At 55.3% G+C, this 12,386-nt stretch overlaps 1 protein-coding gene across 2 annotated transcripts in view; it reads left to right on the plus strand.

The window, feature by feature from the left end:
• Nucleotides 1–518: 518 nt before the first annotated feature.
• The window catches only part of LOC118935950 (glycoprotein Xg), a 33,002-nt gene continuing 21,134 nt past the window's right edge, over nucleotides 519–12,386 (plus strand). The window contains exons 1-2 of one of the 2 annotated variants that reach the window (XM_036932621.2): nucleotides 519–951; nucleotides 11,904–11,945. In XM_036932621.2, coding sequence (XP_036788516.2) covers nucleotides 891–951; nucleotides 11,904–11,945 — 103 coding nt within the window. In that variant the 5' untranslated portion in view covers nucleotides 519–890. The remainder of the gene's footprint in view (nucleotides 952–11,903; nucleotides 11,946–12,386) is intronic. The other variant, XM_036932622.2, reaches the window with a different exon arrangement.

Raw genomic sequence — 12,386 nt, forward strand, 5'->3', positions numbered from 1 at the left:
ATCATATAATGTGGCACTACAGTTGTAGGGTGAAGGTTCTGTGTCCCCTCCTTTTTGCAGAAAACCTCCTGTTTATCATGCACACGTTGCACCTGGCAGTGCCTGGCTCTGAGCAAGCGTTCATGGCATGTTCACTGGGTGGAGGTGTAGCCTCCGCCCATGCCCCATGCCCAGGAGGCAGAAACCCTGGAATTTATAAACGGGCTTCTCACCACCTCTAACCCAGCTCAGGTGAAAAGACACACGACCGGGTATCGTGTGCTTCCCTCACACCCATATCCCCACCCACATGTGTTCTGCCTCCTGTAAAGGTACCTGAGAGCCAGGCACATGGAGTGACTCTTTCAAGGCACACAGTCTATTCATTTGATGCAAAGGCAGGGATTTGAACTCAGGTCTGTGCCCTGTCCCGGGGCTGGGTCTCACCATCGCCGCCCTGCAGGAAGGCTCTTGGGAAGGACTCTGTCCCCCATGTGCTCAGGGCTGACCCCTTTGATGTTGCTGCACCGCTCACGCCTGCAGAAAGCAGAGCTGCTGAGCCGGTGTGCCGGCTTTGCAAAGCCGAGGATGCCCATTGGCTCCCGGTGGCCACCTGTCTCCCCGTCCCTCCAGAGGGCTGGCCACTGCAGCCTCAGAGCAGGGAACCTGGCTCCACGACGACCTTGAGCGTGCGCACACTTGTCCCACGGGTTCCTGGCTGTGGGGTTAGGCATCTGAGCGCCAGGCCCATTTGGTTTTGGCAAACAGATCATCTTTTGGTTCATTCTTTCCACTTGGAGACATCGCCTGCTTCCTTCCAAGCTGGGACACCAGACGTCAGCACGTCCGTCCGGGGTGGAGTGGCCGGATCTCACACAGCCTGCTGAGCCTCTTTCCTCCCGAAGCCGGCCATGGAGGGCAGCCGGGGACTCTTCTGTCTCATGTTCCTGTGTCTTCTGATGCACGTCCGAGGTGAGGGGCGCTCCGCTCTCAAGGGAGGGCTGTGTGGGTGTGGATCTGTCTGCTTGCTTTTAAAAACTGCTTTCAAAGGAGGTTTGCCAAGGAAATGCCTCACATGTGCAGATGTGGATGGCAAAGGACACGGGGAAGGGTGGCTCTGAGGGTGGAAAGGACAGGTCCTGGGAACTGGAAAAAGAGGATGTGGGCAACAGCGTTTAGAGGCAAACTGCATTCTCCGGTTTGGGGCAGGGTGTGCCTCACCCACTTCAAAAATGGCCTGTTTCACTCATGATCTGAGCATGGCAGGGCATGATGGGATTTGTAAATTCCTCGTTTTGGTGGGGGGGGTAAAATATGAGTTCGGCCCAGTTTGGCGAGGTGGACATGGAGTTGCACACGGCTGTGTCCCGTGCGCCGGCTTCCCCAGGGTTGGGTTGGCGTGCAGGACGGCCTCCCTCCACATTTTTCAGCTTTTTCATAAATGTCATCCTTCCGTTGTTGCAAATTGAAAACATCTGACTTGTTTATGCCCCAGACTAGAGACCAGCTGGCAGTGTTCCCCAGAATCCAGGATGTGGGTTTGGTGGGGAGTCGGGGGACCCAAGGGGGTCCTCATTTTGGGGGACGATATGGAAACTGTGAAGTGTAGGACAGAAGCTGCAGTTGGGCAGGTGCCTTGGGCCATTTTGATATTCTGATTCCAGGGGTGGATGCCAGGTAGGATTTGAGAGTGAGAAGTATTGTCCGTGAGAAGTGAGGGCATTTCATTCAGCGGCGGTATTTCCTGTTTGCCCTGTTTCGGGGATGATAAAGGACCAGGACTTGGTACGTAGGAGCAGATGTGCTGCGATGTTGGGAGAGACCCCACGGCCCCACCCAGGACGCCTGGGACCCTATTAACGGTGCCACCTTCCATCCCATGCGGCATGCGGATCGTGTCACGGTGTTCACTGGCCTCTGAGGATGGAGACGTGCTCGTCCCTAAATGTCCACACAGAGAGGAGCAGGAGGGCGGATGTCCTGTGTCCCACAGAGATGCTCGGCTGCAAACCTGGCCCCGGGAAAGCCCTGCCGGGACTATGCTAGTTCCCAGGCACCCATAGCTTAGCCACGGTCTTCCTGCAACTCAGATGCTCAGTGCGCCGTCCACGAGATGCTCAGGGGGCAACCGGGGGTGGGAATCCTCCCGTTAGCCGTGCAGGTCATCAGGAATCTGTGGGGACCCTTGATGGGTTTTAACATGGTCTTCCCAAGAGACAAAAGCCAAGAGCCGTCCTGGCCCACGGCTGCCACGTAGTTTGAGTGCCACCACATGGAGGTCTCTTCATGTCATTAGCTGGTTCTCGTGCACCTCTGTGACGAGGTCTCATGTTTCTTGCAATTGTTTAGGGAAGTTTTGGAAGTGCTGTGTGAACACAGGCACTCAGGGGTCCTGGGCACCCCCCAGGGTTGTTCCATCAGCCTCAGGACTTGCCAGACCAGAGGGTCAGCCCCTCAGGCCCCAGAGGGCATGTGAGTCAGCCTGTAATTTGGCTCTGTGTAGATTCTGGGTCAGCAGGTCTGGGTGCAGCTGGTATTTCTTACCAGGGGGCCGCACTTGGAGGTGTGTGTGGGGAGCCAGTTACACTGTCCAGGGAAGGAGACCCCCAGGTCCACAAGGTCCACACCCCTGAGAATACTAGCCTTGGTGATGGGGGAGGGAGTGGAGCCACAGCAAGCCCTGGTGGCTTCGTCCCAGACGAGGAGGGAAGGCAGCCTTGAACCTGCCTGGTGACCTTATTTATGGAGCGCTGAGTATCCCACGCCCGGGCCTACCGGGCCACCTTCAGAACAGCCCTGTGAGTCACTCCAGAGGAAGGCGGTTGGTGTGGAGCTGTCACACTTGGGCACTCTGGCAGAAGGAAACCGCCTTCGGGTGGCACGTGGGTGGGCGTGACATGCTGCCGCTTCCCAAGAGCCCCCCAAAGATGGTGAATTTGGTCCCATCAAAACCAGCCTTAAATGCCAGCATCTGACTTGCATCATCTGGGTTGGAAGCTGTTAAATGCTCCCCATGTGATTCTGGGGTGCAATGGATGAAAAGCGGGGACAACCCAGTGTGTCTCTTGGAAATCCAGTGGGGTCCCCAGCATAGGGTTCAATATAGGTGCGCCTGGGTGATACTTAGAGACAGATCTTGCAGCCCGCCTTCGAATCATGCACAGAACTGGAGTTTCAGAGGCTGAAGCAGAAAGTTGAAAATGCGCCGGATGGTTAATGTTATATGTCACTGTGCCCGGGCTATGGCCCCAGCGGTGTGCTCAAACACCAGTCTAGGTGTCCCTGGGAAGGGGTTTTGTGGGTGGGGTTAATATCCGCCATCAGCTGAATAGAAGGGAAGCAGGTTGTGACCATGTGGGGCCCCCTCCTAATCTGTTGGAGGCCTAAAAGCAAAAAGTGAGGTTTTCTGGAAAGAAGGGAGGTCGAGTGAAGATGGCAGGGTCATGTCCTGCCTCGCTGTCTAGTCGGTCCCACTGATTACAGTCTGGCCAGTCCCACAATCTTGTGAGCCAATTCCTTAAGATAAATCTCACTAGATGGATGGATGGATGGATGGATGGATGGATGGATGGATGGGTGGATGGATGGATGGATGGATGGATGGATGGATGGATGGATGATAGGTAGGTAGATGATAGGTAGGTAGATGGATGGACGGATGGATGGACAGATGGACAGGTAGGTAGATAGATAGATAGATAGATAGATAGATAGATAGATAGATAGATAGATAGATAGATGATAGGTAGGTAGATAGATAGATAGATAGATAGATAGATAGATAGATAGATAGATAGATAAATGATAGATATAGATAGATAAGTAGATAGATGATAGGTAGGTAGATGGATGGACGGATGGATGGACAGATGGACAGGTAGGTAGATGGGTAGATGAACAGATTAGATGGATGGATGGATGGATGGATGGATGGATGGATGGATGGATAAATAAGTAGGTAGATGGGCAGATAGATACATAGATGATAGCTAGCTAGCTAGCTATAGATAGATGAATAGATAGGTAGGTCAACAGATAAATAGATGACAGGTAGATGGACTGAAAGATAGATGATATTCACGTGGATAGTATTTAGATACATGATAGAGTCTCTCACATAAGGCAGGATTTCTCGGCCTCACACTGGGATACTTGGGGCTGGGTCACTCTTGGGGTGGGGAGCTGTCTGGTGCACTGTAGGACAGCACACAGCATATGTGGCCTCCACCCATTTAATAACAGCTGTCCCCCACTCCCGGTGTGATGACCAAAAGTGACTCCAGATATTGCTAGCCCTCCCCAGGGCAAAGCACCCCCAACCCCAGCTGAAACTCGCTGGCTGTAGCATCTCTCCCTGGGGATGGTGCTTCTGGCGTGCGCATGCTGGGGACGCATCCCTGACTCGGGAACCACAAATAGCCTCCCGCGTGGGTCAGGGGTCCATGAAGCTCAGCCCGAGGCTCCACCAGATGGCCAGGTGCTCAGTCGTTCATCGTTTCTCACAGGGGCCCTGACTTGGGCGTGATGCCACCCAGGGCGCTTTGTAAACTGTAGGACTGCAGGAGCCCCATGTGCTCCCCCACAAACTGCAGGGAGATCCCAAGAGGCGGGGCCTGGAGGGGTCTATAAATCAGCTCCCTGACAGGTGGTGACTCTTTTGAACATCAAGGAGGGACACTCACAACCCTAAATAGCCTGGCAGGTGGATGCGGTGATACCGGGAGGGTCACACAACCCATTTGTGGCTCGACCTCCACGCCCACAGATCAAACAGTGGTTGCAGGCCCCAGGGAAGGATGCAATATCAAGGGAGTCTCTGTTGATGGATGCGGGTGAGACCAGCGTGGGTCAACTTGCTGCCGCAGGCGGGTGTCCCAGCCTCTGCAGGCCGCAGTCCTCCAAAGCCAAACCCAACAGCCCATAGCAGCTGAACGCAGCTGGGGATGTGAAATGCCTACCCAGCGCCTGACGCACCGGCAGGTAACAGGAAATACTCAGAAACCTGAGAGGCTGCTGTTAAAATCTATAAAGAACATCTCCGTCCATTTTCCCTCTTTTTATAGGCTAAACATAAGGGGCAGCTGCCTTCCAACTCATGCAGAATTTTAGTTACGGCAGACACGGGAAGATGCACGGGGTGTGGAAAAGAAAGTTGGCGCCTGTGCATAATACCCATAGAGAAAAAAGGATAATTTGTACAGGAAAATGATGATGTACATACAGGAGAAAATAGGTACACAGGGGAAAAAGAAAATATAAAAATATACATAGAAGATACAAAAGATAAGATATATGTAATTATAGATACACATAAGAAAACATTTATAGTTATGTACGTTCCTATATATGTTTCCTTTCCCCCCCACAAACTGAACACAGCAAGCAACCCCTGGGTATTTCTGTTCCCGGCTGTTCGTTTCCGAATCTGTCATCATTTAGAAGGTCTGAGCCGCTGCAAGTCTGCTGGGGTTTGATCACAAGCTCTTGTGAAATATACTGGGAATTTGGGGACACAAAATTGTAAGCTGCTGTGTATGGGGAGTATAACCGTGTTTTATTTTATATTTTATTGGGTAGGAATGATTTAGGGTTTGGGGCAGCACAACATTCCTCTGCTTTGCAGGGCCCTGGTGTGAGGCGTCTCCAGCACCTCACGTGATGCATTTGGACCTTGCGAATGTGCTCAGTCCTGCAGCTGGCGTGGCTGCGTGTGCACAGCTTGGTTACACAGGGCACCCGGACCCACGCCTCATCTCTTGTCTCCCCAACCTGCCCTTGCGTTTTCCCAGAGCTGTGACCCCAAACAAATTATTGAGGCCGCAGTTCCTCTCCTAGACACAGGGCGGGTGGCTGCCTCCACTGCAATCCACCAGGCTGTCCGATGCAGCTCTGTGGTGACTGAATGAGTTTCTCCTGTGGGTTTACGTCTGTCAGGGGCTGAACTGTGTCCCTGCAAATCCACAAGTTGCAGCCATTACTCCCAAGACCTCACAATGGGGGTATATTTGGAGATAGGGTCTTTAAAGAAAGAATTAAGGTAAATAAGGTCACTGGATGGGCACTGGTAACTTATGACTGGTGTCCTAAGAAGAGGACATGAGGACACAGACATGCACAGAGGGACGACCTGTGAGGACGCAGAGAGAGGACGGCGTCCACACACCCAGGAGGGAGGCTCAGGAGGCCCAGCCCTGCCCACACCTGGACCTCAGGGCCCAGCCTCCAGGAACAAGGGGCATAATATCTGTTTTGTAAGCTGCCTCCTGGGGCATTTGCCATGGTGGCTGCAGGAAAGCAATGCCAAGTGCTTGTCCTGCAAAGTGGAGTCGGCAGGCATGCAGCCTCAGTACCCCCCAGCTGCTGGTGAGAGGCGCCACGTCTCGGGCCTGTGCAGACCTACCAGAGCTGAGCCTGGGTGCCACCCTTGTCCGTGGGCAGCTGTCCGTTTGCAAAGGCTGGTTCAGGACACGCCATCCAACATGCCTCCTATGCAGGGACCATCCGCCGAGTTTTCCTTAAGCCTCCGTTTTGCGGTTCCTCTCTCGCCTTGTATGATGAAGGGTCATTCCTTCCTCTTGTGACCACAGCCATCTGTGACCCTGTGACTCTGTGCGTGGTGCACAGGGCTTTGATCTGCAAAGTGCTGAGAAGGCTGCTGGAAGACTATCATCTGCTGGGAGCAATGAGGGTCAGTGGGCCTGAGGAGCAGACCAAGCACTAGTACCAGGCCTCCGGCTCAGCTCCGGGGAGGTTCTGTAGCCCCTGCGGCCAGTGTCAGTCCCTGAGTCCCTGGGGTGTGGAAGATGCAAACCCAGCTCTCTTTAAGGCTGTTTGCTCTGCCAGAGACCAAGCCTCGGAGCACGTAGAGACTGGAATGGACTCAGTCACACCCTCTTCCAGGGGAGGACGTGGAGCCCCACCGGAGACACACCGACCGCCCCGGGAGCAACGCACCACTGGCCGCACCCCTCCCCTCCTGCTTCTCGCCTCCTTTCTAAACCTACACTGAAAACCTAGGCACAGTATTGCTTTTCTCTGCTCTGGGGGTCACGTGGTCCAAGGAAAGAGCCGCTATCATGCTTTCTGGGCATATTTAAAAAAAGCTGGTGGAGCCGGCATCAAAGAGGGACCCGGGTCGTGTGCCTAAAGGAAGCCCAGATTTGTCGCCTTGTGTCCCTGATGGGTGATGCCGGCCCCGCCCTCTGGGGGATCCCTAGAGGACACAGAGGGTCGCAGAGACTGAAGGCTCGTGGAGTCTGCAGACCCCAAGAGGACTGGTTGAACGAAGGGCCGGTGATCAAGGAACTGGTGCCGGGCCTTTGGACAGGCTGCGTGTTTTCCTTTGGGTTCAGGGACTGCCTGGACCTCCTTCTCTCCTTAGCTGGAAGGGAGTCATTTGGAGGCCGGTGGCAGGTGGCATGCGCACGTGGCCCCCACCCCTGTACCCACGGCAGGCAAGCGCTCTTCACTGCGAGGCGCTGGCCGGGCTCTGTGTTATGATTATTCCAACAACAGCCGAGCAATTGTGTTGCCAACAGCCCTTTATCACCAGGACTCGAGGGTCGGCACAGAAGGTGAGAAATTCAGGCGGTGAAAACTCTGATGGGAAGCGTGTCAGGACCTCCCTGGGGTGCAGTGGAACTGGGGAGGGGCTGGTGCTCTGGGTCTGGTCCCTGGAGACGACAGAATTCCTCCTCCACATGCTGCTGAGGGCAGTTTTCTCTTAAAGCTCCAAGAACAGCTTTTCTTGGTGGCGAGGGACGGACAGGAGGGTCGTGTTTAGTGCTAGACCCTCCCCCCCACCAGCATGGGCCTGTCCGCAGATGTCTGGGGAGGAGCAGCCTCCCGCTTGCAGGGCACGTGGCTGCTGGGTCCTTGGGCATTCCCGGGTCCCAGAACATGCGGGTTTGATTACAAGTTGCCGAGCTTGCTGAGAATATGCTCATCAGGAATAGAAGTTATGCCCCCAGCCCTGCCTCGCACACTGCGTGGACAATAAGGTGAGTGAAATCAAGTGTCCCGCATCTCTGGGCCCGGCATCGTGTGCTGGAGTAACCTCCCCACCGGGACCACAAAGTGAAGTACACGGGGACCCCTGCAATGGGTGGGGACCCTCGTCATGACGTGGCTCCAGCCCCTCAGGAGAGCAGAGGGTGTCCGGGGCTTCCTGACTGGGCTCCGGGACCGGACGGTGTCCGGGTGGCCGTCCGATGCTGGCTGGAGGCCACCGTGTTTATGCAACAAGGCCGGGTGGGACCACACCCACCCACACGTGTGAGTCATGCTCACACTGTGCCTGAGTCATGCATGCACACTGTCCCCCCTCCAGTGCCACACCTATAGCTGTTGCTGGGCAACTGTGTCCAGGGAGGCCTCCAGGGGGAACCCCAACTCAGATGGGGAGGGCTCTTGACTCTAATCGGGAGGGAATTCTCAACCAGGTCAAACAAGTGCCAGCAAGAAAGGAATTCATTAACGTCAGAGTGGGCGCGAATGTCAGCAGCCCCTCGGGCAGCAGACAGCAGGGAAGAGCAGAGAAAAAGAAGGGAAAACCACTGAATTCCTGTTCTGCATGGAGCCTTCTCCTGCCAAAGCCAGGGTCACCCGGTGTCCGGTGTCCACTTGATCTGCACAGTGTGGGGACGAGGCCCTCACCACCCCAGGATGTGGGGCACCCTCAGAGCCCCCGGATGGCGTGCGATTCTGTGCTGAGAACGTCTACTTCCCTACTGGTCTGAAATAAACCAGGGAGAGAGAAAAAGATTGTGTTAAGATTAAAAAGCTGAAAAGGGGTCGTGTCAAAGACATTGACCACCACAGGCGGACGTCAGAGAGTTCTTGGACAAGCTTGCAGAGACAAGGGCAATTGGCTTATGCAACAGAAACTTTATTCCTATAAGGCAGTGCTCACTTGGGCGGGAGTGTGGGTGACCTCAGAGATGAGGTACATTTAAGGCTTTAGGGTCTGGGGGTTTTACAGGGCTTTTTATAGGGGTCTGCATAATGTGTCGTGTATAGCTGATCCACAATTGCTTTGAAGTTTTGTCTCAAGAATAGGGTTATTTAGGTGACTGTGTTGATTCAGATCTCAGCATTCTTTATCCACATAGGTTCACTCGCAGTTTGGAGGTCTACCTCCTGTCCTGGTTATAAAGTGACACTTCATTCATGAAAGAGCTGGCAGAAGAGGGATGGCAGCATATGGATCAAGTTGAAGAATAAACTGGGCCTTTTTGCAGACTAGGTAGATTTTACAAGGACATGACCCTTGTCCCATATCCTTGTTCTATCTCCCCACCACAGCTGCAGGCAGGACGCGCCCTCCTTCCTGCCGCCCCGCCCCGGGAGCATCAGAGACCTCACCCAGTGGAGGGGTGGCTGCGCAGAAGGAGACGTGGAGCCCTGGGCCGTTTCAGAGCCTCAGGGGAAGGAGGGCCCTGTGGCTTCCTGCTACAAGCCAGGCGCTGCCAGGGTCCCATATCCTGACAAACTGAAGTCCCTAAAGGCAGCCCGGGGCCGTTTCAGGGAACACCCGGGTGCCTCCCAGCCGTGCACGTTTCAGAGAAGCCAGAAGGGGGGATAACACGGGCTTCCCCAGAGCCATGGGAGTGGCTGGCATGCAGCCTGCAGGAGATTATTAGCTGACTCTCTACGGGAACTGCCGGACACTTGTGCAGTGGGGTGGGGGGCGGAGAATGTTTGCAAACTCTCACGGCTGTTGGAACACCAGCTCCACCCAGCAGAGCCACCCCTGCAGGTGTCTGTCCCTTTGATCTGCACGGACGACCAGCCACGCATCCATCCGCTGGCTGCTCTGGAAGGGAGGTGGCTGACTGCCTCCTGGCCTCCAGCCCCTGGCGGGTGACCGAGAACCCTGGAGGGCGCAGAGAGGGGCCAGCTGTTCCCGAGAGAGGGGCTGGCAGAGGCTTGGAGCAGAGCAGACCCTGGCAGCAGAGAGGGTGTCTGAAGGGACTCGGTGCATCCCAGAGCTGGAAACGGCTTGTTGGGGGTTGATCTGTGATTGTCTGGGACCGTGTGCCACTGCTGGGTGCACCCTGGCCTCGGTTTCCCCTGCCCTCCGATGCCTGAGGCTTGTCTTGGAGCTCAGACAGAATGCTGGTTCCTCGTCAAGGAGCCCAGAGCTGCCCTCGGGGTACCCCAGCCGGGCCACTCCGGAGGCTTTGCGGACCCCAGGCAGGATCCAGAACCTTCCTCGAGGGCAGGCCCAAGAAGGGTACACAGGGAAAGAGACCGGGCATCTGAAAGTCACCTTGTTCCCCCAGGGCCACCTCCTTCTGGGTGTGGGGACCAGGCTGAGGCCACCGTAGGGTCTGGGTGTGAATTCTGACTGTGCCCAGAAAGGTCCAAAACACGGCCTCCACTGTTGGGCACACCAACGTCCTGGTGTGAAGGGAAACCCTGCCCCCCCTGCAAATTTAGGATTCCTTTCTGAGCCATGCTACCGTGTGGATGAACCTCAAAGCATGATTCTGCGTGACAGACGCAGACCCACGAAGATGTTGGGTATGGGATCCGCTCACAGGAAACGCCCAGAACAGGCAGATCTGCAGACAGAACATGGATTCATGGCTGTCAGGGGCTGGGAGGGGTGGGGAGGCCTGCTTGTGGGGACAGGGTGTCCTCTGGGGGCCGGAATGTTCTGGAACCAGACAGAGGGGGTGGTTGTGCAACAAGGTGAATGTGCCAAATGCCCCTGAATTGTCCCTCCATAGGGGTGAACCCATGATCTGCAGCTTATGCATCCCTAACAATGTGACAAAAGGTTGTCTGCAAAATGTGAGGTTTGCAAGAGCCAAGATTGGCCGATGTCCATGTAATGTTAGAGGCCGTGAGGGGGGAAATGTGTATGGAGGAAGCACTTTCAAGGGCCGGACAGGAGCGAGTGCAACCCTGCCACCATCTGCTCCTGAAAAGGAATTTGTGTGTGTGTGTGTGTGTGTGTTTTTTTTGGAGATAACATTCATATGCGTAAGCATCCCCAGGCCAGCCGTTTTAAAGTCAAGACTTCACTGAATTCAAACGGGGGGGGGGGGACCCTCCCCCTGAGGGATTCCAGAGCTGGTTCATCACCCTCAAAAGGAGCCCCATTCCCGTCAGCAGCCCCCCACAGTACCCCGCACGCCACTTTTTATCCCCTAAAGCTGTGAGCCTCCAAGAAAGCCAGAATCTGGACTCGGCTTCCCTCCACGTTCCAGACCTCCTCCTGCTGTTTTTAGCGAGGGGGAAACCCGCGCATAAACAGAATGTCCGAGCCCTTGAGCGCAGATGGGGTGGGGGGCCGGTGTGGAGTGTCGGTGACAGCCTTGGGTGTGGGGCTGGGCTCAATTCCAGGTCTGGTGTGCCTCAGTGATTGAGGACCACACCCCAGAATTCTCCAGTCTATGGTCCCACTTTTCCTGTGAGCAATCTTGAAGCTAAAAACAGGGGCTCCCGTCGTGTCCTGGTACATAAACCAGCTCCTTCTAAACAGCTCACGGGCCACCTCCTCCAGGCAGAGCTCTGGGTGTTAGCTCAGAAGTGGAATTGGCCCCACTGCCCTGTGGAAAGTCTGGGAGGCATGACTTGCTGGGACTCCTTGTCCCTCCCCAGCATGCAACGGGGTTGTGCATAGACATTTGCAGAATGCGTGGATGCGCAGGCTTTCTGAAACATGGACGTGTTCTGCTTCGTTGCTAGAGCCTCCTGGGATCCCATTAGGACCCGTAAGACAATGATGCGGTCACCTTCCGTAAGATGTGTGCTGGTGAGGGGCACAGGCCTGCCCGGAAAGATAAGACGTTGGTTTGATAAGCACACAGGCGGTGTGAGCGTCCAGGGGACTTGGGACCTCTGTTCAGCAAGCTGGCTGAGCCAGGGGCCCTGACCTGTCATCCTGTGTGACCTGCGCCCTTGCCTCCCCACAGGTCAAGGTGATTTCGATTTGGCCGATGCCCTCGATGACCTGGGTAAGTGGTGCCCCTCTCTCAGCAGCTCTGCCTCTGTGGCCCGTGTTTCTGTTTGGGGGCTGTGTGGGGCCCAATTTCCAGTTCCCTGCAGGATCCTGGAGATTTGTGGCCACAGCCTCTTTCACAAGGATGCCTCGGGACGGGGGCTCAGTTGCATTTCTCGGTAGGTCTGTGGTGTCCATGTCTGTGGGGTGGGCATGCTGCCTCTGTCTTTGTGGTTCATAAACCACAGCTTTTCCCACAGTGTCCCCTGTCATGACCGCGATCAGCCTAGTCCAGCCCGATGGGCTCCTGGGTCACCTCCACTCTTGAGGCACCTAGCTTTCCCCTTAAGGGGCATTTATGATTTGAAAGACCCCGTACGCCTGTGTTTTCACCACCTTCAAGTCCAGCTAGACTCTCCTGCCAGGCAGGAAGCTGCACACATGGATTCTGGACCCT

This window comes from Manis pentadactyla, chromosome X (assembly GCF_030020395.1).
Source record: "Manis pentadactyla isolate mManPen7 chromosome X, mManPen7.hap1, whole genome shotgun sequence".
Classification (NCBI taxonomy): Eukaryota; Metazoa; Chordata; class Mammalia; order Pholidota; family Manidae; genus Manis; species Manis pentadactyla.